Here is a 25,074-nt window from a genome sequence, read left to right as displayed (position 1 = left end):
CTGGAAGTAAAAGACTGTACATTTCAAATGTCCATATTTGTGAAAAAAAAAAAATCTTTTAGTTGTACACTAATATATAGATGGGCTTATATTGCCTTATTATCTAATTCATGCATGTCTGTTAGTAATATTAATGAAATGTAACATGGACTAAATGGCTCAGCTGTGCATCATGCAGTACCTTTGGTTTTGAAGGCGATGTTGCAGTGCTGGCAGACGTAGGGCCGAGCGTCCGTGTGCAGCCGTATGTGTTTGCGCAGCATGCTGGGTTTCTTACAGCGTATTCCACACTCTTCACAAACATATCTGCCCCTCCCACGGCCCCGGACATACACGTACTCCTCACTCGACCTGTAGCTGGAAAACACAACATAACAGCTGAAAGAACGTCACCATCGCTGACAGATAACAGATGAACTACTTGAGCATAAGATAACATTTCTTTTATGGAACAGAATAGAAATAAAAAAGAAGTCCTGCAGAATTTTGAGAGTGCAGTTTATACCACAACTTGGTATAAAAAAATTGTCTTAACCACATCGCATTTGGTACCTATAACACAATTAGTGTTATAGGCACCAAAAGGAAACTTATTGGGCAATCCTAAAAATTCTGGACACATGGGCTAAAAAAAAAAAACACATGTTTTGAATTACAGACTTGTTTAGAAAAAGAGTCATATTTATTAAATAAGGCTCAGAGGTCAAAGGTCATTGACTTGCATATCTTGTGAGATCACTGTATTACACCTGGTGGCAAACACAAGATGTTTAAATTAAAATAGATAAAAAAAAAATAAAAAATAAAAATCCACCAATTGATGCACAATTTTTTTGTTCCCTCAACAATGGCCTCAGAAGTCTTGGAATATAATGCGAAAGCCGTATGGACTGCTTTTGCTATTTTTGGTTCTTAGAAGGTTCTAACGGTACTCTGGGAACCTTCTTAAAAATAATATAACCATACTTTTAAAAAGAGTTCTTACTTATTATGGAAGTATATTTAAGTGCATACTGAATGTAGGGTTTTCTGAAACTTAATTACCTGTTAATTGTTATTCAGTTAAACCACATTACAGTTGAAATTTCAATTAGATTCCTTTTAGAGTGACCCACTTAAGCAGGACTTAAGCACATCTTTTTTTAGAGGCTGACACATGAGTGGATTTTCAAACCTTTCCCATCCAATTCCTGCAAAAATAAAAAAAATCCTGTCCCGTCTCAATTGAATTCCACAAAAAAAAAAAAAAAAAAACTGGGGGAAAATCCCGTTCCGTCCCAATCCCGAAAGAATGACTCCCATTCCCTCCCACTCCCATGCTGTGATTGAGCGGCCATGTAACGTATTTACTACATACATCTTTCAGATGAAAAGCTATATTTAAGGTCGATGAATGATAGTTGGGCTTTTGCATGTCCTGCCCGATGTTCTGTATTACCACATAGACCAGCCATTAATGATCTGTCTGTCACGGACTGCGTACGTCATTCACTCAACCAGCCGTACCAAAGCAAACAGGAGGAGAGCATAGAGAATCAGGGCAACTAGAATTGAGTTCACAGTTTTACACACTTTAGTGCACCATATTCTACAGTTTATTAACTTTAAATGTAATGACAACACATTGTTAAAACTGTACTCAGTACTCATGTTAATCAACACAAAATAAGTGTACGTCTGTAAAGCCTGACAAAAGATTATTGAAACGTTGATAGTAAATATACTTCAAAATAAAGTTTTTAATTTGACATTATTGTAAAGGATGTTTTAAAAAAATTAGTTTGTTAAGAAACATAGCCATGAAATTGCAATTAAATGCCTTTTGATTCATGTCAGCTGCAAGCTTTATGTTGTTGTTTTTTTACTGTACTTTTTAAAGATCTGAAGTACACTACAAGGGCACAATTAATAAAATGAAGCACACTTATTTTTATATCTCATGTATATCAATAGATTACATGTGGATTTGTTGATTAAGTAATAACAGATGCTGCATTTTGGAACTGCATGATATTAGTATAAAACTCTTACTATTTATCTCTTTCTATGGCAGGAATAGTAAGAGTAGGATGCTAGCATGCGATTTCGAAATCAGCAACCTTTTAACCTGGCTGAAATGCGTGCAAACAAAAGGTGAATCATATTAGACTAGCAATATTTATTTAATGTAAAAAAACTGAATGTAACAGAAAACAGCACATGTACAGTAGGTTGACATTTAAGCTGTAAGTTGTCAACATCACCTCTAGGTTAATTGAGCAGAGCATAGCCTCTGGGCTGGAATACGTACATAAAGAGCTCTATACATTGATCTCACAGGTCTGTGTGGGAGATCTGATCTCCAATCTATGGCACCTGCATGCTACACTTTTAAAGTTGTTTTTAAACAGCTTGATATGCTTGGCACAGTCCCTCTTTCAGACACCAGGCGTGCATATATATCCATATACACCCCCTCCGCCTACCCACACACACACATATGGGTAGTCTGGCTGGGTATCCACCCTGTTTGTGTCCAGAAAGTCCCAAAACGGGAGCCTCCACTTGACCTCAAACAGAGCGCCATTTATAATGTCAAGAACTAGGGCCCCCCTCCCTTCCGACCCCCTTCACCACCACCCCGGCTCAGACCTGGGGTTCTTGCAATGCCGCTCTGTGCCCAGAGTCCAGGCGTCTGTGCCAATCCAAACAGCTGAGGGGGTGTGAGAACCCTGGACCCGACCAGATGCTCATAGCCAATGACATGAGTACAACTCAAGAACTGTGTGCCAGCTTTCTTAAAAATAACAGTCATAATAGAGTTCAATTCTGGGGGGCTTAGCGTTTTAGTTTTAGACTCTGCAACTATTTATTTTAACAGACTACTGTTCTTCACACAATAAAAAAATATATATTTTCTGATCCAAAAACAAATGTCATTCCAAACATACACTACCATACAAAAGTTTGTGATTTGTCTCATTTAAGAGGCATTAAGTCTCTTTAACGTAAAAACAGTAATATTGTGATGGTTTTCTATTTAAATATACTTTCTATATTTATATTTCTTAAATATATTTCTTTTTCAGAAATAATTAGAAAATGCTGATTTATTGTCAGTGTTGGAAACTTGTCAGTGTTGTGCTGCTTAATATTTTATGTATTTATTTATTTGTTGGCTTGTTTGTTTGGAATCTATGATACTTTTTCCAGGATTCTTTGATGAAAACAGCATTTTATCTTCTTTTTTTGGGAGGGGTTAACAATATACAGTACAGTATCATTCAAAAGTTTTGTTGTCGTTTAGAAATTAATACCTTTATTTAGTAAGCATGTGTTAAATTGATAAAAATGGAACAGGCAAAAGATTTTCTTCCACACATATTGTGTGGTCTAGAAAACTGCTTGCATGTGTCCCTCCTTTAATAAAAGTCTGTATGATATTTTGCCCAATTTATCATCTGCCAGGTCTTAGAAAAATCATGATTTGATTTTAAATTTTGGTTTTTAAGTATCAATAATTTCTTTAGTAGGGTGTTGGTTAAGTTATGCACTTAAGTGCAACACTTAATGCCTACTGAAAGAGCTTCAATCTTGTCGTGTTTTAAATAGAGATCTTGTGCAGAAACCACATAAATAACCTCCACCTGAAATGCTTACTAAATACATTTTCTAAACTTTCACGCAAAATCACTAAGCTCATACATCAACTTAAACCTCAGAGCTTCCAATTTAAGATTCACAAACCAGCTTAACCACCTTCAGCCTTTTCATTCCGAAGCGACAGAAATGTGTCCTAAACTCTGTTTTAGTGCTCCCCAGAGATCATACTTGCATGGTGGAAGAGCACAGCCAAAATATGAGTCAATTTTATGGCTGCTGTGAAGAGTATGTTGTGTGTTACAAGTGCCATCATTCCTCAGAAACACCACAGATGGTTGTTTCTAGGAAGACGTGTGCCTGCGAACTGATCTCTGTCACGGCAGACTACATAACCTTGAAAATTACATTGCTTTCTTGTAGTAGTGTGTAAGACTTATTTTGTAGTTCATATAAGACTTGAAGTCAGACAGTTTCAGAGTTCTAATTCATAGCTCAGATTATTTTATTATATAGACTTCCCTCTTTCATTAAAATTACCACTTACTCTTATGAAAATCCCTTAGATCCTGTATAGCACAGAGAGTGCTTCGGTTTTTATGCATATGCTAAAGTACAGTATTTGAACTGAGCGTGCCTTAAATTTCATCATTAGCAAAGTATGTATATACTCTATGCATGCAGCCAGAATTTTTCATATGCCTTGTTTTTTATGTACAAATTTATGAATTTTTGCAATAATTGCTTGTCCACAAGGTGGCAACACCGTTTTTTCACAGTCAAAAAGAAATGGAAGAGACGCACAACTTGGATTTTATCAGTCATAACTTATATAGCAGCACAGATACTAGATGCAATTTTCTAGTGTGCATGTGCTAATCATATGGAGTATACTCTGAAAAACTATGGCCCAAAGTTTACAATGTTTTTAAACATATGCTTCGGTATGCGTACAGTATGCAGATGACAATGTGCATTATGTCACATAAGTCTGAATTTTCTAATTACTTGTATTCTGTCCGTGTAGGCTAAACATGTGCATTAATTCTTTGGCACAAATTAGATTGTCCACAAGGTGCCAACACTAGCCCGGGCTGTTGTTTCACATTCTGAAAAAAAAATGGAAGAGATGGAGCAACACTAACAACAAAATATTGGAGATGGCAAAAAGATGCACATGTTGCATTTTTGCACCTTTGTGAAAGGGGTTACCAGATTGCTGCCACTCTAAAAAATAATAATAATAATAATAATAAACAAATAAATTGAAAGGAATTTTATTGGTCATAACTGGACAAACGTGAACATTTCTAGAATGCATATGTCATGCCCCAAAGTATACTTTGGATTTTACATGTGCATGCTCCCAGTGAACTTGAAGTTTTTTTGTTTTTGCTCTAATTGGTTTGTCCACAAGATGGCAACACTAAACCCACGGAAGCCCATTTTCAACACTGAATAAAAAAATACAGAAATTTATAAAGTTTTTTCTCACAATTGCGAGTTTCTTACAACTCAATCTTTTTTTGCTAATGATCAAATGATATAGACTTGCAATTGCAAGAAATAAGTCATAATTGAGAGATTAACTTAAAATTGCATTTTGAGCGTCTGTGTTTGCATAAGGTAATATATTCAGTATACTGAAAGCTATATTTTCACATGTGTGCAAATGCTAAGCACTTGCCTAAAAAACAAAGTTTGGTTTGGGCTTTATGGTGGTTCCCAAACTGGGTCAAGATACGAAAATGTCTGTCTGTTTTGACTGGATTGTGAAATGCTAAATGCCATGCATCCAGTTAAAAAGCATCCAGATGTTATCTCCCAGACTACATTAAATACAGGTTTAATTGCAATAAGGGTTAGTTGTGGCCAAGTTTTAATTATTTAAAACCAAAGAAGAATATCATATTCCTGTTCATTGTGCTGTCCAAATAAATTTTGAATGTTCAAAGTCTAATATAACCTTGGATTTATGCTAACCACAGTTGTGTGTAGTGAATTACTGGCTGCTGCAAACAGTTTACTTTTGTACTACAAAAAATTCGGTACTGTCTTTGGTTGCCACTTAGAATCTTGGTATTGAAACAAACCAAGTAAAAAAAAAAAACACTCGTAAATCTCTTAGATATTGGTTTTTCATTCATATAAAACACCTCAAAATTTGAGTCTACTCCATCTTGGCCATCTCCATATGCCTCCAGCTCAATGACCAAAATCATTGATGCAGTATGGTGTAAATGGGACTCTGTGGGGTTCCACAGGAAGTGACCGCCAGGCTAGGTAGTTTCCTGGCTCGGGCTGTGTAACAGACGGTTCGTGTTGGCTCTGACAACCAACTGATTTCCTGCAGCGGGGCAAGAACAACACTGCTCAAAATACTGACATACTGGTGACAGAAAGCCACCATACATACAGTAGCCTATGAGCAGGGTGCACCGTGCAGGAACTACAACAGAAGTAAAAGACACTAGCTTTCAGATGGATGAGAATATACTTTTAGAATTGCAATTTTTTATTTAGTGGCTGACACTTGCTTCCATATATACACATTGCATTTGTACAAGTATTATGTATTAGTATGACTTACCCTCCCTCACAAATCTGAACCCGTGAGCTGTATTTGGAAGTAAATAGTTGATCTTCCTTCTCCTCTGATGTTTTCTTTTCTACCTCTGTCAACTCAGTTTGCTGGGTTTCTTTCAGTTCTGTGGGCTGGGTGGCATGTACCTACACTCGAGAGAGACACGGGCAAGTTCACCAACCCTATTCCAGGTGCCCAGGGAGACAGAGATGGGGGGGAAGTCTCATTCAACATTTTCCAGATAGCATTAGATCTGACTTACGTTTACGTTGTCAAGAGTAGTTGATGAAAGCATATACAGTACAAATACTGGAATGTGGACTTAAAGCTAATTGTGATATTTTTAAGAACAATTGTAATATTTTATGTTACTAAAACACTCATATACATTTTAAAATACTGAGCTAAGCAAACATAAGCCCCCAAGTTAATAAAGCCAATGTCAACTACCATATTAATCATTCTCCCTCAAGTTTTAAATGGTCAAGCAGTTTTGAGAAAATGGTAGCTGGTTAAATAACTAATGACCAGCTTGGAGCAGTTTGGAAACAGCAACCATGTTCCAAAACACAAGTGTAAGATTTTTCATGCATTGACTATAAATTCAAGAGTTGTTACATTTACCTCAGTCACGTTAGGCTTTTGGGAGTCAGGTGTTTCTTGTTTCCTGTCCAGCGATGGTGACATGTCCGCCATGGTGTAGATGAGTCCTTCCTGTCTCTGCCTGCAGTGCAACAAGGCTAGCATGTCCTTGCTTGTCAGGCCAGGAGGGTATGGGTTACGGGTACTTGTACTCCATGAGGAATAGACAGAGTTTTGTTGTTCACTCTGTATGGATGGATTGGGCTTTATGTAGTTTAGATAGCACCAGCTAAAATTAAGGTTAGTGTTAAGAGTCGGAAATGAAGGTTCTTTCTCTTCTATAGGGAAGATGACACTTTGCTCACCAAATCTTTCTTCCTTCTTGCATTCGATCAAAACTTTATTATTTCTACTTTCATTTTCTCGATTGTCCTCCTCCTCTTTCACTCGTTTTTGTTGTTGTTCACTTTCTGGGATGAGCTCCTCACCGCTCGTGGGGGACAGCACACGTTTGGTTGTGCCAGCACTTGCTGATTTGGATCCATCAGATATTGGTTGTTGGTGCATGATCTCAAGGTTTGAAACCACTGCAACTGAACCGACTCCAGAGCAGCAAGGTTCCTGAGGCCTTGCAGTAAATGTTTTTGAAACTGTAGTGTAAATTGAGCCTGCATAATGAGGAAGGTGTGAATTAATACGGACTGGAATTATCTGAGCTGGTAAATGTCTCATTGGTTCTGGGTTTGAAGTAACATCAAAACCAAGATTCTGATGGTGATAATGAGTAAGGTATGGTTGGTTGACCCTTGTATCAGAATTCACCAGTTCATTCTCTAGTGGAATTTCAAGCTTAAGGCCTGTCGACATTGAAGAATAGTGAGCTCTGGCAGCACCTGATGGACAAAGAAGACTTCCCACTGTTGTGGGTTGATCAGTGTGTATCATTGGGGTCAACTGCAATGCATTCTGCTGGGTATTCTCTGATAAAATATGCTGTAATTGCATGACCTGCTTCTCACCAAATGAGTGTACAGTATTGCTTAAAGTCACAAGATGGGTGGTGGTTGGACTGTAGGAGGTGCCTGGGCTATAGCTAGGCAATGTGATATTCCTTAGAGTTGGAGAACTGGCGTTGATGGCTTTAGAAGTTTGGTCTTCCTCCTCAGGTTCCCTCACTGCACTATGCCTCATTAGAAGGCATTTCCGCCTTTCTTTCCATCCTGCAGTGGTTCGATCTGGAGACAAACTACTGTAGTCGAATGACCTACTGCGAGTTTCCATAATAAGGTTAGCAGGTTGAGGTACATGGGGTGCCTGCTCAGATGCAGAGCGCCTCATTTCTCTGTGAGAATTTGTGGGAATTGTCAAAGTATGAGTGGCTCTTGATCTCCTAGTTGGAGTCATGTCTGCATCACCTTTGCAAGTCTCTTCAAATGAAGTTGATCGACTGGAGGTATGAGACACACAACTGTCTTGACTTGGACTATGAGTCAGGGACATTGATTCAAAGCTTGAGTCCCCTGATGACTGGGCAGCTTCTGCGAGACGAAGACGTTTCTTTTTAGGTGGTAACTTTTCAATTGGAAGTTGGGCCAAAGTTGTACTTCTTTGGGGCCATTGGAACTCACTGACTTTTTCAATGTCCTTTATTTTTGGGACAGTTGGAAGGAGTGATGCTGCCACTGTGTTGGTGTTTGAATCTTCAGTGACCAAAATTTCTGGCACATTGTGTTGGCGTACAAGTTTACGGAAGGATGGTTTACTTGCTTGCTGCTTTGATTCTGAGTAAGGAGAACAGTGAGAGACATCATGCGAGTGAGAGACCTCATCTGGTCCAGGGTTTTTTAAAGTACTATCATGTTTCTCAAATGAACTAGTATGCTGTATGACAGATATTCCTTTCAAAGCACCGTCTGTACCATGTTCTTGAGTGGTCTCTTTAACAGGCTGTTCACATGATTGTTTAAAACCTTTCAATGGTATATAAGAAGCAGATGGTAAAGAAGGATCTTCAAGTTCAATACTCTCTTCTTTCCTTCTTTTTCTAAATGCAAAAGCACCAGGACGAGTTGTGTCTGTTCTTGTGGGTTCTTTCACTTGGTAGACTTGACTTTCAGTTTGTTGAGAAATATGAACCGTACAGCAGTGCTGTTTGTGTGTTTGATATCTCTCCCAGTCAGAAAAAACTATACCACATGCATCACATTCAGATGTCTCTTGTTTTAGGCTTGGATGAGGCACTGTCGAAACTGATGGATGAAATGTTGAGCTGGAATACAGTTGTTCCTCCATGGTCATTTCAGCACCTATGGGCAATTCAATGGCAGGTTGCCGTCTTAGCATACCGTGACGCCGATTCTGAACTGGCTGCTGGTCATCAAAGGATTGGCTAAGGCGAAGGCTATGAGAAGTTTCAGACAGATCACTAACACCTGCATCTGAGGGCATAGAGTGACTTCTTAGAAGAGGAGCAGTGGTGGTCGGGTCAGCTTGCTGGATAATAAGAGGATGGTGCTGAAATTTCTCACAAGGTACACCAAGAGTGATGGAACCACTGCTCTTTGCACTCAGATCTATTTCTTTAGGACTGTAAAGAAAGGGTTCTTTAGAAGAGGCTGGCTTCACTTCTGTGCTGCTTCTCCTAGAGAGTGAGAACCTTCTGGGTTTGACACTATCAATCTTACTGGTGTCTACCACAGCCTCATTGATGGTAATGAGTTTAGTTATGTGGTCGATAACTTGCTTTTTAGGTACAGTGAATGGAATTCTTTTCCCTTCTTGTCCAGCAGGATTGCCATGTTGTTCAGGAGCAGTCCTTTGTAAATGACCAAGGCGACCAAACTTTCCAAGTATGACTTCTGCATAACTTTTGGCACTTGTGTTTGGTGGACTATCTTGAGAGACTTCTGTGCTCTCAGATCGAGAGAAATAGCCAGACTCTGTGCTACCTTTGCTACTTAGACCAAATGATGAGGATGCTTCATCAGATGATCCTATAGGTGTTCGTCTTCCTCTGCTAAGTCTCATTGCAAGTCTCTTTTTAACTGCATGGGAGTCTTCTATACCTTGTAACTGTTCCTCAGAGCCCTTTTCTGTGACATTTGGCTCTTCAATGGACATTCTTTGTTTTTCTAAAAAGGAAGATCGTTGTCTTTCTTCATCTGATTCTGTAAGTGGCTCCTCTGAACAACTTATACCTGGTCCCTCGGTTTCTGCAGTCAGACCAGCTTTCACCCTATGAGTGTGGGACTTTCTGTGTTTGTAAAGGTTACTTTTAGTCTTGAAGGAGAACCCACATGGCGCACAGGGGTAAGGTCTCTCTCCAGTGTGGGATCGAATATGTTTCTGAAGCACACTAGGTTTAGCACAAGCCCGGCCACAGTATGAGCACACATACTTTCCGGGCTTTTGAGGTTTACGTTCACGTTTTTGTCTGGGTGTACCTTCCATGGCCTCATCCGTGGAACAGGATGGTGTAGCTGATACTGCTGAGGAGGCTTCTCCAGATGGCATTTCAGTAGGCTGCCTCATTTTAGTGTCAAGAAATTCAGAAGTTCTCGATGACATTTCATCTTTAACAGTTTCTGTCTCCTGAGCAATTTTCCTCTGTATTCGGAGACGTTTTCTCTCAATATTGAGATTCTGTTGTTTTTGCTGTTGTGCATGTTGCTGCTCGGTGACAACCTTGTTCTGTTCATGATACTGTGGGACCGAATGTGGCTGGGGGCTTTCCGCTGGAGTCTCATTCTGATTTTCTAAACATCCAGATTGCTCCCCTGTGGTCAACTGGCTATGCAAGGCCTCCATAAAATGAGATGAAAGCTTAAGGTACTGTTTATTCCAGACTGTATGAACAATCAATTCATTTATGTCCATTCAGAGCATCGCAAAATTTCTTGTTCCATATAGCATATGCATGGATTGTAAAGTTTTGGGGCATTCTGTAAACATTATTGCTTAATGTGAGAAGAGTTTCTTCAAAGGAATAATATGAAACGCTACAATTTTTATAATTATACAATTTTTTTCCGTTTTTTTTTTCAGTTAGGTGAAATTCTGCCTCTTCTGTTTCTTGTTCTTTCTTGTCCTTGGAATCCCATGGCAATTATGTTTTTCCATGAATGTACTCAAGTTGCCTTATTCTGCAGATGTTTTATGATGATCCACTTTGATCCAGATTTGAATTCTGGGAAATATCAGAAGACAACAATGTTACAATTGCTAATAAAATAGAATGCACAACACACTCTATATTCTTGCTGCTCAAAACCTTCTGCCCAATAGTGCATTCATACAAACACATATGTGAGCAGTAGAAAGATCAACTGTCAACTGTCAGTCAAACAGATCCAACAACACAGAAAGACTGGTATTGTTCCAGGTTAAAAAATAATAATAATAATGTTCATATCAACTTGGTGCTAATGTACCAACACTTTTGACATTAAATCATAATGGCATAGCTGTCAACATTGAACATTGAAAATAAGGGAGATTTCCCGGAATCCATCCCCAAAATAAGGGATTTTTTCTTTCTTTTTTTTTTACACGGTTCTTACCCACAAATATAAAAAAAACACTAATCATTAACAGTCTAAAGAGTTTATAACTGCACAATATATATTAAAGTATGACAGACCAATGGATATGTTAAAAGTTATTTATTTATGAACAAGGTAATATTAATAATAATTTAATATTAATAATAATAATTTTGTGCTGTGTAACATCTTTATTCCCTCCATGACCAACACTGAAATTACAACTTCAAATTTTGCAGTAGGCATAATTTGGACCTACATGGCTGCTTGTCAGGTAGTGGAAGTTGGTCTCCCATTTACTAAAATATCGGCATAATGTCCTCGGTTTTGGTTGGTGATTAATCCCGTGATTTTGGCTGTCGGCATCCTGATCCATCATCGCACATCACACCCTTCTACTCTACTCTCAAAGTTCACTTTCTGCTACTTTTTCCCTCTTCCTCCCACCCGCCGGCGCTGCTGCAACTGTCTTCTTCTTCGATAGTAGCCTAAGCTACTGTATACTGCCACCTGCTTTACTGGAGGTCTAGCAGTCCAAGTGCAAGCCCACTTAACAGACACAGATAGTTGCGTGTTCTGAGTTAACACAATCAGAGTGTAAAAATGGGATATTTTACAGGAAAATACTAAAACAGGAAGACAAATACGTGAGAAACCCAGAAAAAAGGGAGGGTTGACAGCTATGCAATGGATTGTTATAAACCTTCTTCCTGGTCAGTTGTAACAGTAGTTCACTTTGACTTAAAAGTAAACTGGTTTAAAAAAATGGTCTCACTGGACTTAAAATAACATTAAAAGGTATTAGAGTTTCTATTGGTGTCTTTGTGTGTGTAAATAAAAGAGAAAAGGGGTCTAAGTAAAGAGTGAAAACATCAGGTTTCTTTTCTTAAAAAAAGCACAATTTAAGACAGCAAGGATGGTTGGAAAATAAACTCTGACACTAATTTCGCTGGAAGGCAATAAGGAATTAGGCATCCCACTCACTGACCAGCTGGTATTGGCACCCACGCTTTGCTTTAGGGGGCGGTTAGGTGTGGAACCACAGGAGATCCTGCTGGTACATATCAAAATCACTGCCAGCTATACATTCCAGCACAATTCTTGTGTGAATCCAACTCCAAGAGTTCGCAGACTTCCAATTATAGTGAAAACAGATCATACTGATGAGTGTATTATTAAAGAATGATGTAGTGTGTGTACATATTATTATACAGAGTGTAGAGAATCTGACAGATGTCATTCAGTTAACCAAAATAAATTATTCTTGGAAAATTAACCAATAACCATTGAAGCTATAAACAAATATTTTTGTTTTAATGAAAAGGTTTGAAAAGCTCAACCCAAAATGGTTGAAACAATAAGACATGAACCTCGGTTTTAACCAAAATAAGATAGAACGGCCAGGCTTGTATTCACATATCATTCTTTGGCTCACGGTTTGTTGGGTTTGATGAGGATATGTAGGTCGGACGGATAGTGTAGGAGGCCTAAAACATGGTGGTTGTCTGGACTTGGATGTGAGTCAAGCAAGCATTCATCTCTCTAGAACCACCTGTTCTGTCCTCCCACTCAAAAACACTGGCGACCTTGAATCACAGACTGCAGTGGCACATCATAATGACTCATTTTAGCTTGAACACAGTTCTATAACCATTCCACAATTCTGTATTCAAACTACACACACTGCTTCTACAGAGAGGCTCGATCTGTCTTCTCTCAACTGCTTTTCCAAACATGTTCTTGATTAAGAGTTAGAATTTAACTCGAAAAACTCAAGGTCTTTTGAGGTAAACTCATAAAATCTCTGCAGGTAATCAACTCAAGTCAATATGATATCCTAGATTACAGAGAAAATGTGCATTTAAAGGAATCAGGCCAGCAACTGGGAAGAACCATAGGCACTGATTTGTACCCACTTGATGAGAACACGGAAACAGCAAATATGTGTCAAACAGAATCATCAAGCTGCACTGTGAATTATCACTGGGCACCTGTGAGCATTTGAAAATATTTTATAACGAGGTCAGTGACGAGTCTTACCAAACCACTGCGTAACCCTGCCAGGCTGAGATGGTTAGAATCTGGGAACAAAGCTTTGTCCACTCCGTCAAAACCACAAACATGCGAAACATAAGCTTTACACTGTACTTAACCAAATCTAAAATATGTCGTTTAATACGTTTAAGAAAGCTCGCCAATTTTCCCTCTTGCTCACTAATGGGCACCCAGTGGTGGTTCCTATGGCAACGGCCCTAAACCATGCAATGGCAGATGGAAGCAAAGCTGGAGGGCTAAATTTATCTCCCAGCATCCTCCCTGACTACAGAGTGAGCGCCTGACAAGCCAAGGAGATGCCCCCCTCCCCATCACTCCAAATACACTCATCTCTCAGACAGGAGCGGATGGACAAGGAAAAACAATATCAGAATCAGTTTTAAAAGATGAATACAAAAGAAAAATAAATTGATCCAAAGTTGCTAACTATAAGATAAAGACAAATAAAAAGCGCATATTTGAACCATACCGGAACAATTCTGAGATCTCAGAGTAACAAATGCCCTGTCTGCATTTAATGCATGGTCATAATGAAATCTCTCATAGAACTTCACATTACATAAACATTACTCATGCAGACAGGGATACACAACACAAAGCATCTCAGCTCTGCAGTCATTCTCTCTCTCTGTTGATGCATTAAAACCCTGTGTCAGGCAGTCCAGATAATTAGTCTTTTGCCTTTACTATACATATGTCTCTTCCGTACACTATCACAAACCATCAGCCGGATCCCATTGACTTCAACTACACTGTTGTATCTATCTCCCGGGATTTAAATTTCCCCTCCCACCAGTGAAAGAGCCCTGGGCAACCGCCGGTATCCATCCGCCCAGAGTCTCATTCATACAGCAGCAGTGTAGAAGAGGACACATACGCAGTAAAGTCAGTCCATTCATCCTCTCTTTGCATGCCTTCTGTACTGGAAGCCATTTGAAACACACACACACATACAGTACACACACGGTATACTACGGGTAGCATGCAGCCTGACTGCCTCAATGTCAGTCGGTACACACTGTACAGCCAAACATAAATAACTCTTACTACTCAGCATAACACATTACACACAAAAAAAAAAACACAGACTAATGCTAAAAAGAGCAGCATTATGATCCTGTGAGCCCTGCAGAAGGGGATATGTGTGAAATCTGGTAATTGAGCAGATTAGACTAGTAATCATCAATGTCTTTTACCTGGTAGCTGCAGGTCTCCTCTTCAGCTCTGCTAATGTGTGAGAGCAGTCAGGCTTTGAGTTAAGGCTAAGAGTGTGTGAGTCATACCAAGAGAGAGAGAGGCTGAATGTATGAATGAGCTATCGTAGTCTAGCGCGCTAACCGTGAGGCGAAGGGGAGGTGAGATTATGCTTCGTTTTTTCAAAGAGTGGGAGGCACAGATGCCACTTATTATTGCCAAAATGTGTCATATTTTCAGGGAGGATGGGGAAATATATGACCATATTCTGAACACAACACATGCATGCTCTTATTGAGAACTATTTATTGGTGCATTGATACATTTTCAGAAATGCTTGCTGCCTCATAAATGGCCAGTTTCTCTTGACATCACAAGCTATTAGGTTTTTTTTTTTTTTTTTTTTAGCAATCTTGCATTAAGGTTTGATTTCATTCTATTAATGCCCATCCAGTCAGTTGCCAAGGGAATACAGACAAAATGAAGTCTCTTCTACAAAATTTTCTTATTGAATATTTTGTTTTGCTTGGAAATACATTGCATCATGTGAGTAGAACGGATGGCAATTCACTGTAGTGAGCTGTAATGGAATGAAAGATCGAGTCTGTTGAATACGCATATATGCATATCTTGTTTATTAAAGTATTTAATGTTCTATATACAAAACAATAAAAAAATATATTTCTCTTTTTTTTTATTTAGATAATGGTTGATCATGAATGAACAATGATGTGTGATATCACAACTGAACGTGCACTTGTAGAGTACTTCATAACTTGAAAGTATATTTAAAAACTACTTGCAGATAAATAAATCAATAAATAAATGCCACTTCAATTTTTTTTTAAAAAGTGCCTTTTTTTTTGTAATACTGTCAAATTCAAAGTTTTAATTTAAAATACCTTTCAGAGTCTAACTGCGTTTCCCACCTGAAAGGTTATGTGGTCTAATGCACATCTGGTGTCTGTTGACACATAATTTAGAAGCATTTAGTAGGATTCCCTCATTCACTCCAGACAGAACTGGACATTTCTAGTTATTTTGTAAAGCTGCTGTTTTCTTTTTTTCAATGTGGAGAGAGTGAGGGAAAATACTTTTAAGTACACTTTCCCATTCAGCTTTCTGCTGCACCCATCAGTCCTGAATCTGCACAAGATGGAAAGAATCAGGCCGCAGGTGGAAAAAAGGGGGTCCAGTTAGAAAGTGGCTCTGGAGAACTTCCACATGAAACTGCCCAAACTCAATAAAAAAACCTCCACTCCAGCTGAAATTAGACCAAAAACTCTGACATAAATGCAGTTTTCTGTTTCTTTCTATTCATATAGTTTGAAGGAAGCTGAAGCACAGAGTGCAGTAAGCTGGTGGGTGAGAGAAAGTGCAAGCCTGTGCTGAGAAGACCAGTTTAGACGAGACTGAGTTTCAAAGGTGGTTTAGGGTGTTTTGGTAATTGTCTTGCTGTCTTCTAAATTATTTTTGTGTCTTTGAATGCATGCACTTGCAATGCATACATGTTGTTCCCTGTCAAGGGAACTTCGAACTGGGTCCTCTGAAGGGACACTATGGGGAACACCTCGTCGTGACCCGTGTCTGAAGCATACTTTGAAAAACGCCAATGTGTTGGCCGGCGACAGCCTCTGACGTCACTAACGGCGCGACTATAAATACGCGACCGTAGGACCCGTCACTTATCTTCTTCATCTTCATTGACTGTTTTGTTTGAAGCGTGCATCTGAGAAATGACCAGAACGGTCATGGCATCCACTAGCAAGGCGTTTAAACAGTGTGTGCATCCATGTCAGCGTTATTTGACTCCTGATGACACACACAGTCTTTGCGTCTCTTGTTTGGGCGAAGAGCACGCGCGCGATGTCCTTGAGGGGGGAATCTGCGTGCACTGCGAGCGTTTTTCTGTGAAAGAGCTCCGTTCTCGTTTGTCATCTGGATCTCGCGGCTCAGGACCCGCCGTTGCCGAGGCACGGAGGAGAATGAGCTCCTGGGGATCACAGGTGGATCTCGCTGAGGAGTGTATAGAGGGACTTTTCCTCTCACACTCTCCGGCGGCAAACGAGAGTGAACTTCGGGAGGAAGATGCGTTTTCATTAACCCTTTCTGTCACTGAAGTTAGTGCTCTGCTGGGTTCTACCCAGAAAGAGCAGGAGATATTTGAGAGTGGCGAAGAAGCTGAGGCTGAGCCGCTCATTTCTCCTGCTCTGCGTATGGGGAGCTGTTAGAGGTTATGGATCGCGCCGCGGCAAAATAAAAATAAATAAATAATAAATAAATAAAATAAAAATAAATAAACTTGCCATGGAAGCATGCCAGAAAGGTAACGTCGTGAGGTAGCCTCGATGAGCGTTATTTTTCTGACCATAGCCCGCCAGCCCAAGGTGAGCCTCCCATTCTTGCCTGACTTACATGCAGAAGTCGAAAAGGAATGGAAGAGGCCATTTTTCTCTCGCATCCATCGGTTTCAGCATACGAGTTATGCTGATATCGATGGCATGCACAAGAACGGATATGAGAGGATGACCCTGTAGAAGAGATGCTGGCTTGTTATCTCTCAGTGGGGGAACATCCTCTCTAAAATCTCCCTCTTTGCCATCTAAGCCCTTCCAGGATACATCCCGCTTAAATGGTAAATCATACACAGCAGCAGAGCCCAAACAACAAAGGGGTCCTGGCCCATCTCGATCTGAGGATCGAAGACGGGCGCAGAAGGCTAGTGTCGCGGCTCGCGCTCCTCCCCCGCCTGAGGGCAGGTGCAAGAGGAATCGCGGGTCACGAAGAGGTAAGCAGGGTCTGAGGGATATGATTCAGAAAGGGCAGAGTTCTCGTCCGGATCGGAGCGATACCTAGGAGTTCGTCACTTCCTTTTGGATGTTTTTAACTTCTGTTTTATTTCTCCCCTGCCTAATTCCCCTGTAGCCACCAGCACTCCACCTGAACGGGGTTAGGTGGAAAGTTTCTCACATAACAGGATAATAGGATCTCCTATCCTGGACCTGTTATGTTTTTGGTTGGTCCTATTTTCATAGTGACCACCTTACTGACGGTCCGGACCAAAAGGGGGCACCCTGTAAAGCGGGACTCCAGTACAGGAGGGTGGGTGAGTATGTAACCCTTTCTGCTTATGGGTGTTGCTGGTGGTTATGTCTACTAACAGACTCTGTGAGTTTCCTTTACAGTGCTCAGTTCCAGCCTTGTGCTCTGGCCACGATCACAGGCTTTCGGCAGGCGGCCGTGCCGCATGGGTTTGCCCCCACAGGGCGCGACACCCACCGCGGAGCGAGTTCCACATGCGGGAAGCAAGCGATCTGCGGTTGCTCGTCCCACACCCCTCCCGAGGAGCCTGGCTGATCGTCAGAACTGGCACAGCACTGCAGGGAATTTCATGGATGTCCGGCCAGGTCACCCTGAGGGGCCGCCTGGCCGCTTGGCACATCCGGGGAGGTGGTAGTTACAGAGTCCTTCTGTATGCACTGCCTCAGGTCATGCTCCCCTCGCTTGAGGGTTGGAGCTCGCCTCTCCCGTGCGATCCAGCGCCTCTGCGATGCTTAGGAACCCTTCTGTACACATGCTAAGCCTGTGTACTGTCTCAAAACCACATGGTGGTCAGTGTGCACGTGAACACTTTGCGCACTGTCTCAAATCCACGTAAGTGTGCACGCAAGGCTCTGCGCACTTTCTAAAATCCTGTACGGTAAGGGTTACGTGCTCCTCTTCATTCCCTTTCTTAAGATGATTAGCCCCGAGGTGCCTTGGGCTTCATTCAACCAGTGTGTATTTGTTATACACCCCAAGCATCGCTTCCCTCAACATGAGGGGCTGTGTGGACTCTTTCAGATAGTAGGCTTCACCAGGTCTCTCTGAAAGCGAGCTCCCACATACTGTGGTTGTCAGGTAGTAGGCCTCACCAGGCCTCCCTGGAGATTTAGCTCTCACATGCTGTGCGTTTCCACTAAAAAACAAGCTCCCACGGTTTGTGGTTGTCAGGTAGTAGGCCTCACCAGGCCTCCCTGGAGTCGAGTTCCATATTACCTTCCACTGAGGTGGTTATCTGGTAACAGGTAGTAGGCCTCTCTAGGCCTCTCTGTAGGTGAACTCTCACATATTGTGGTTATCAGATAGTAGGCTTCACAGGTCTCTCTGAAGGTGAGCTCCCACATACAGTGGTTGTCAGGTAACTTTTCTGTACACACGCTAAGCCTGTGTACTTTCTCAAAACCACATGGTGGTCAGTGTGCACGTGAACACTTTGCGCACTGTCTCAAATCCACGTAAGTGGTAAGTGTGCACGCAAGGCTCTGCGCACTTTCTAAAATCCTGTACGGTAAGGGTTACGCGCTCCGCTTCGTTCCCTTTCTTAAGATGATTAGCCCCGGGGTTCCTTGGGCTTCATCCAACCAGTGTGTATTTGTTATACACCTCAAGCACCACCCCTCAACATGAGGGGCTGTGTGGGCAATTCTCGCGGTAGTTTAGCAGCGCTCCCCTTTTCAAAAAGGGTCGCCTATGAGCATGCTGCTTGGAGCTCTGAGTCCTCCTCTCATGGGAGACTGAATTCTCAGGTTTTTTTTTTTCATCAGAGCGCTCCAGTACTACATACTTTTTTGAGATGCACTGTGAGAGCAGACATCCTGCTGAGGCAGGGGCTGAGGCTCGGGGAATGGCGCCTTCGCACCAAGGTGTTGAAGCAGAGTTAGAGAGGTTGGCCAGACCTGGGTGGATCGGTTTTGCGGTTTAAGAGAGCGTCGCACTATCCCCTCTGGCTTCCTCTGACTCATCCAGCTCCATTGGGGCTGGACTCCATGGTACAGGCGTGGCTGAGGCTTCATCTGTATGTTCCATCCTCCAATTGCTCTGCTCCCGGGCCATTCCATCTACAAGCTGCTCTATCAGAGTGCCACGAGAGCCCCTCCTTCGTGACAGGCAAGACTTGGTAATAAACAGTGCTAAGTTCTTAGCCGTATCCCTTTAAAGGAATCTTTCGTGATTCCAACCCTTCAGCTCTACCCCGGGCCGAGGCCCTTCAGGTAAGTTGGGTATGTAGCTTAGGCCTTTGGCCATAAGGGATAATGTCATGGACAGCCGTCGAACCGTCCCAGAGGCGAATCCCAGTGAAATGGTAGAGTTGGTACTTAGTGTTTGCCATGATTCTGGCCTGCACTCCCCTCAGCATGGCGGCGTGGGTATACTGTTCCCCATAGTGTCCCTTCAGAGGACGCAGTTCAAAGTTCCCTTGACAGGGAACATCTCAGGTTACGAATGTAACCATGGTTCCCTGAGAGGGAACGAGACACTGCGTCCTCTAGCTCCCTGCCATGCTTCGGACGCAAGCTTCACGAAGAAGATAAGTGACGAGTCCTACGGGCGCGTATTTATAGTCGCGCCGGTAGTGACGTCAGAGGCTGTCGCCAGCCAACACATTGCCGTTTTTCAAAGTATGCTTCAGACAAAGTATGCTTCCCTCTCAGGGAACCATGTTTACATTCGTAACCTGAGACGATTTGAATTGACAGGTTTGAGTCAATTATAACAGCTAAACTTTTTCATACTGAAAATTTGTTTCAATGAATTTAAAATAAAATAATGCAAATGGAAGGCGTGTTCCTGTTTTATTTATTTTATAGAAAAAACAATGATCAAAAATAAAGGAAAAGCAAAAGTTCTAACAATGGTTTAAGGTCTTCCCATAAGTATTGTTAGCCAGCTTTGGTCTATGTCCGAGCCTTTCAGCTTCCTGAACAGAGTGTCATCAAGACACCCTTTTGACGTGAGTGTTGGTGTTACGGTGCATCAGCAGGGGTTGCCAGTGCTGCTGCTTTGATTTCAGCGTGTTGTAGCTTCTTATTCTGCAGTCACGCTGCAACTCCTCCTGGGTGCTTTAACAATTCGGTGTTTATTCACAAAAAGAACAACTAAAAGAGCTCAATGAGTGATGGGGCGTCTTTTTAAAGATGTCTTTCCCCTCGTGCATTTCTGGATGTGGTTGCTTCCTGGCACCATCTGATGGTCACGATCACTGCATCTCGTGCCTGGGCCTCGAGCACACTGAGGCAGAGTTCGTGGATGAGTCGCTCAGCGGGGACCATCACGATGTTGCGATCAAGGCTCCTCTTTATCAAATGAGGAGGAGTCCCCCGCCCCATTCCCCGTTCGAGTTCCTCCTTCAAGAGAAGGACTAGTTCGGCTCATGGCCAGGGTGATCTGAAGATTACAGAGAGGGCTTCCCTGCTGAGTGAATCTCCACGGCCCCTTCACTCCTCCAGCGCATCGTGCCCTTTGGTGTACCACGATTCAGATGCTGGTGCCTCAGACAGGGCGGGGTCTAGCACTTTATCCAGCCCACCAGCAGATGACCTGATGTCGATCACTGCATCGGGGGACAAGCTAGGCTCTGGAGATGAGGAAATAGGCTGCGTTGCCTCTCTCCTTCTGGGAGAGTGGCGTTGCCTGAGTCAGATCCAGAGCTGACTGCTATACTTGCCTGGGCTGCCAAGAGCGTCAGGTTGCCATGGAAGGCCCCTTCATCTCCCGAACGATCAGGGCTGGACGATTGGTTCTTGGGGTGCCGCACGATTGTCAGCAGCCACCTCCCGTTCCATTCTTCCCGGAAGTGCATGAGGAGGTCACTAGGTCCTGGAGCATCCTCACTACCCTCGATGGCGGGGGGGCTAAGGGGTAATCCACGCCTCCCCCCCAGGGCCTGTAAATTCTCGTCTGCACTGACGGCCAAGGCTGACGGAGCTGCTAGACAGGCCGCCTCGGCCCTGCATGCCATGGCCCTCCTGCAGGTCTACCAGGCCAAGGGGTTAAAGCAGCTGCAGAAGGGTAGTTCAGACCAGGTGTAATGCAATAGCTGTTCTTGGGGGTGCCGCAGGATTGTTGGCAGCCACCTCCGGTTCCATTCTTCCCGGGAGTGCATGAGGAGGTCACTAGGTCCTGGAGGATCCTCACTACCCTCGACGGCGGGGGGGCTAAGGGGTATGTGGAAATCCCCCAGTTGAGTGCGCTATTGCGATGCAGCTTTGCACGTAGAGCGCTGCCGCCTAGCGGGGTAATCCATGCCTCCCCCCCAGGGCCTGTAAATTCTCGTCTGCACTGACGGCCAAGGCTGACGGAGCTGCTGGACAGGCCGCCTCGACCCTGCATGCCATGGCCCTCCTGCAGGTCTACCAGGCCAAGGAGTTAAAACAGCGGCAGAAGGGTAGTTCAGACCAGATGTAATGCAAGAGCTGCGCACCGTGATGGACCTTGCCATACAGGCAACAAAAGTCACAGCGTGGTCCCTGGGTCAGACAATGTCTGCGTTAGTGGTCCAGGAATGCCACCTTTGGCTTACCCTGGCAGATATGAGGGAGTCCGACAAGCACAACTTCTTGGACTCTCTGATCTCCCAAGCTGGCCTCTTCAGCGTTGCGGTGGAGAGCTTTGCTCAACAGTTCTCCGCCGCACAAAAGCAGACAGAGGCAATCAGACACATCCTTCCCCGGCCACCTCCTATTGCTGTCACCCAGCTGCCCTTCCATCTTCTCCCCCGACACAGGCCGTTTCACTGCTTGGCATTCGAGGGGCGGGCATATCAGTATAAGGTCCTCCCCTTCAGGCTGTCCCTGTTGCCTAGTGTCTTCACCAAGGTCGTGGAGACAGCCCTCATCCCCTTGAGAGAAGCAGGCATTCGCATTCTCAACTACTTTGACAACTGGCTTATATTGGCCCAGTCCCGAGCTCAGTTGTGCGAACACAGGGATGTGGTTCTCAGCCGGTTGGGGCTTTGGGTCAACTGAGAAAAGAGCAAACTCTTCCCTTAGCAGAGGATCTCTTTTCTCGGTGTCAAGTCTAACTCAGCTGAACTGACAGCGTGTTTCTCGATAGAGCATGCTCAGTCGGTGATGAACTGCATGGAGTGATTTCGGGGCAGGAAGGTGGTTCCACTGTTTCAGAGGCTCCTGGGGCATATGGCATCCGCTGCTGCTGTGACGTTGCTCGGATTGCTTCATATGAGAATGCTTCAGCATTGGCTTCACAATCGAGTCCCGAGATGGGCATGTCAATCATTATATTTTAGTGTGTCAGCAATCAGTAGTGTTTTTAAAGAGTATGCATGTGCATAAATGCATAAGGGGGGAACCTGGGATTTGTTGTCAAACAGAATCCATGATGAATTAAACATCAAATAAAACTAAATGACAAGGAACAAAAAATAATTAAGTATTCATGAAATGCCATGTTCATTGGCAATTGAATAAATTAATTTTGATTAGTTATTAGTAATTCGGTTTTACCACTTTGGTCATTCATAGCATAACATCATTCCTTTATTTTTGAACCAATGTGGGCCAGAGGTGCGACTATGTTACTATGGTTTTGGAAAACAGTTGTGACTAGTTGGTTGGTTTCTAAAATAATTCACTATCCTATGGTAGTTAGGCAGCGAGTTACATTGTTGCACAAGAAATGACCCCTGGTCAGTTAGGGCTGTCACAACAATACTTTTAGAATACAGAGGTAGAAAATGAGCCCTTCTGCCTCTGAGGCAGTGATAAAACAGACAAGTGTCTGTCCCTTGCTGTCCTAGTTTACTCTTAATTCTAAGTACATATTGTAAGGCATTTAACAAACAGGCTTTCCTTTTTCTTTAGTTAAGAATGGTGTATCTATATCTGACAAAGTAGAAATGTAAAATTGTTTTAATGAGCATTTCATATAATCTGGATTTTTGTTTAATTCTGTTGCCCCCATAGTGTCAGAGTCTTTAAATGACACCTTTATTACTGCCGACAAAATTTTCAGTTTTAGCTCTTTCTATGTTGCTGATGTTCATAAAGCCTTGAAACAATTGAATCCTTGAAAACCTGCGGGCCCCGATCACTTAGAACCTTTCTTTTTGAAATTGGCTGCAGATATACTAGCTGAACCTCTGACTCATCTTTTTAATCTTTCACTGGTCACAAACAAAATTCCCAAGGTATGGAAGTCTGCTTATGTTTTACCACTTTTGAAAGGAGGTGACCCTAACTTGCCAAATAATTACAGACCCATCTCCAAACTCTCAGCTTTGGCTAAAGTGTTGGAATATTTGGTTGGTGAACAAGTGAAAGAGTATTTAAATGCTCAATCAGTTTAATCTAAGCATTAATTTGGTTTTAGGAAAAAACACAGCACTACCACTGCGGCTATAAAAGTAATTAATGATATAGTCAAAGCGCTTGATGATAAGAAACACTGTGTGTCTATGTTCATTGATTTGTCCAAAGCATTTGACACTGTTGACCATAGTATACTAGTTCAGAGACTGATCATTCTAGGTATGTCTCAGCACTCTGTGGGCTGGTTTATCAACTACATCGCTGATAGGACTCAAGCTACACAAGTTGATGGCCTAACATCAAAATATGCATCTATCTGCAAAGGGGTCCCACAGGGCTCCATTCTTGGGCCACTTTTATTTACTATTTATATGAACTGTCTTGGGGAAAATGTCCAACATGCATCTTTCCATTTTTATGCAGATGATACAGTCATTTATTGTTGTGCTGCTACCATTAGGAAGGCCTATGAATACTTGCAAACTGCTTTCGATAGAGTGCAAGCACAGCTTTGTCATTTAAAGCTTGTGCTTAATGCAGATAAGACCAAAGTAATGGTCTTTTCAAACTCAAGGAAAAATGAGTTAGACCTGAATATTGTTACTTATCAGGGTAAAACTGATAAGTTCTTATAAATCTTATAAATATTTAGGATTTGTAATTGATGATCACCTTTCTTTTAAGCCTCATATACAGAATTTAGTTAAAAAAAAAGTTGAAATTGAAGCTAAGTTTTTTCTTTAGGAACAAATCTTGTTTTACTTATTCTGCCAGAAAAAGGTTAGTCGAGGCTACATTTCTCTCAATGATTAATTATGGAGATCTGTTGTATATGAATGCCCCATCAAAGTGTTTTCAGATGTTGGATGCTGTGTTTCATGAGTCCATCTACATGTGTAAATGTTTTAAGTAATGCCATTTTTATTTAACTGAAATGTACTGGAGTACTCCTTTTGCCTTTTTGTGTTTGTTTTGTGAATGTGTTTGTTCTGCTATCTTGGCCAGGTCTCTCTTGGAAAAGAGTTTCTATATCTCAATGAGACTAACCTGGTTAAATAAAGGTTAAATAAAATAAAAATAAAATAAGCCAATGTTCAACATGCCAAACACGAGAATAGGATGTCTGTCAACTAGACATATGATCCATTGCAACATCAGGCATTTCCAGTTTTAACAGCTCCAGTTTTGTTTAGTATTTGGAGCAACCATACCAGCAGTAAACTGACAGTGGAAAGGGGGCATGGAGTACCTCACGGATCTGTTCTGGGACCTTTTATTTTGTCCATTAAATTACAGCAACAATACCTGCATTAAACTCTGTAAATTACTGTAAAATTTTGGATTCTGTTTACACATTTGAAATATTATTCAAACAAAGGCAACAAAATGCCAATGTCAATTGTTGAAAATTAATTTTACCTTTTTTACCATATGCCCTGAATGAGATATG

At 42.0% G+C, this 25,074-nt stretch overlaps 1 protein-coding gene across 3 annotated transcripts in view; it reads right to left on the bottom strand.

Moving 5' to 3' along the window:
• Window positions 1-25,074, bottom strand: part of LOC113119144 (transcription factor HIVEP3-like) — a 50,639-nt gene that overhangs the window by 11,623 nt on the left and 13,942 nt on the right. For 2 of the 3 annotated variants that reach the window (XM_026288377.1, XM_026288379.1), the window contains exons 3-5: window positions 6,788-10,931; window positions 6,170-6,309; window positions 182-357 (exon numbers count right to left, since the gene is read on the bottom strand). In XM_026288377.1, coding sequence (XP_026144162.1) covers window positions 182-357; window positions 6,170-6,309; window positions 6,788-10,621 — 4,150 coding nt within the window. In that variant the 5' untranslated portion in view covers window positions 10,622-10,931. Of the gene's footprint in view, window positions 1-181; window positions 358-6,169; window positions 6,310-6,787; window positions 10,932-14,537; window positions 15,220-25,074 lie in introns of those variants that run through there. The other variant, XM_026288378.1, reaches the window with a different exon arrangement.

This window comes from Carassius auratus, chromosome 19, assembly GCF_003368295.1.
Source record: "Carassius auratus strain Wakin chromosome 19, ASM336829v1, whole genome shotgun sequence".
Classification (NCBI taxonomy): domain Eukaryota; kingdom Metazoa; phylum Chordata; class Actinopteri; order Cypriniformes; family Cyprinidae; genus Carassius; species Carassius auratus.
The sequence above is the reverse complement of the archived record's forward strand: the minus strand, read 5'-3'. Positions and strand labels throughout refer to the sequence as shown.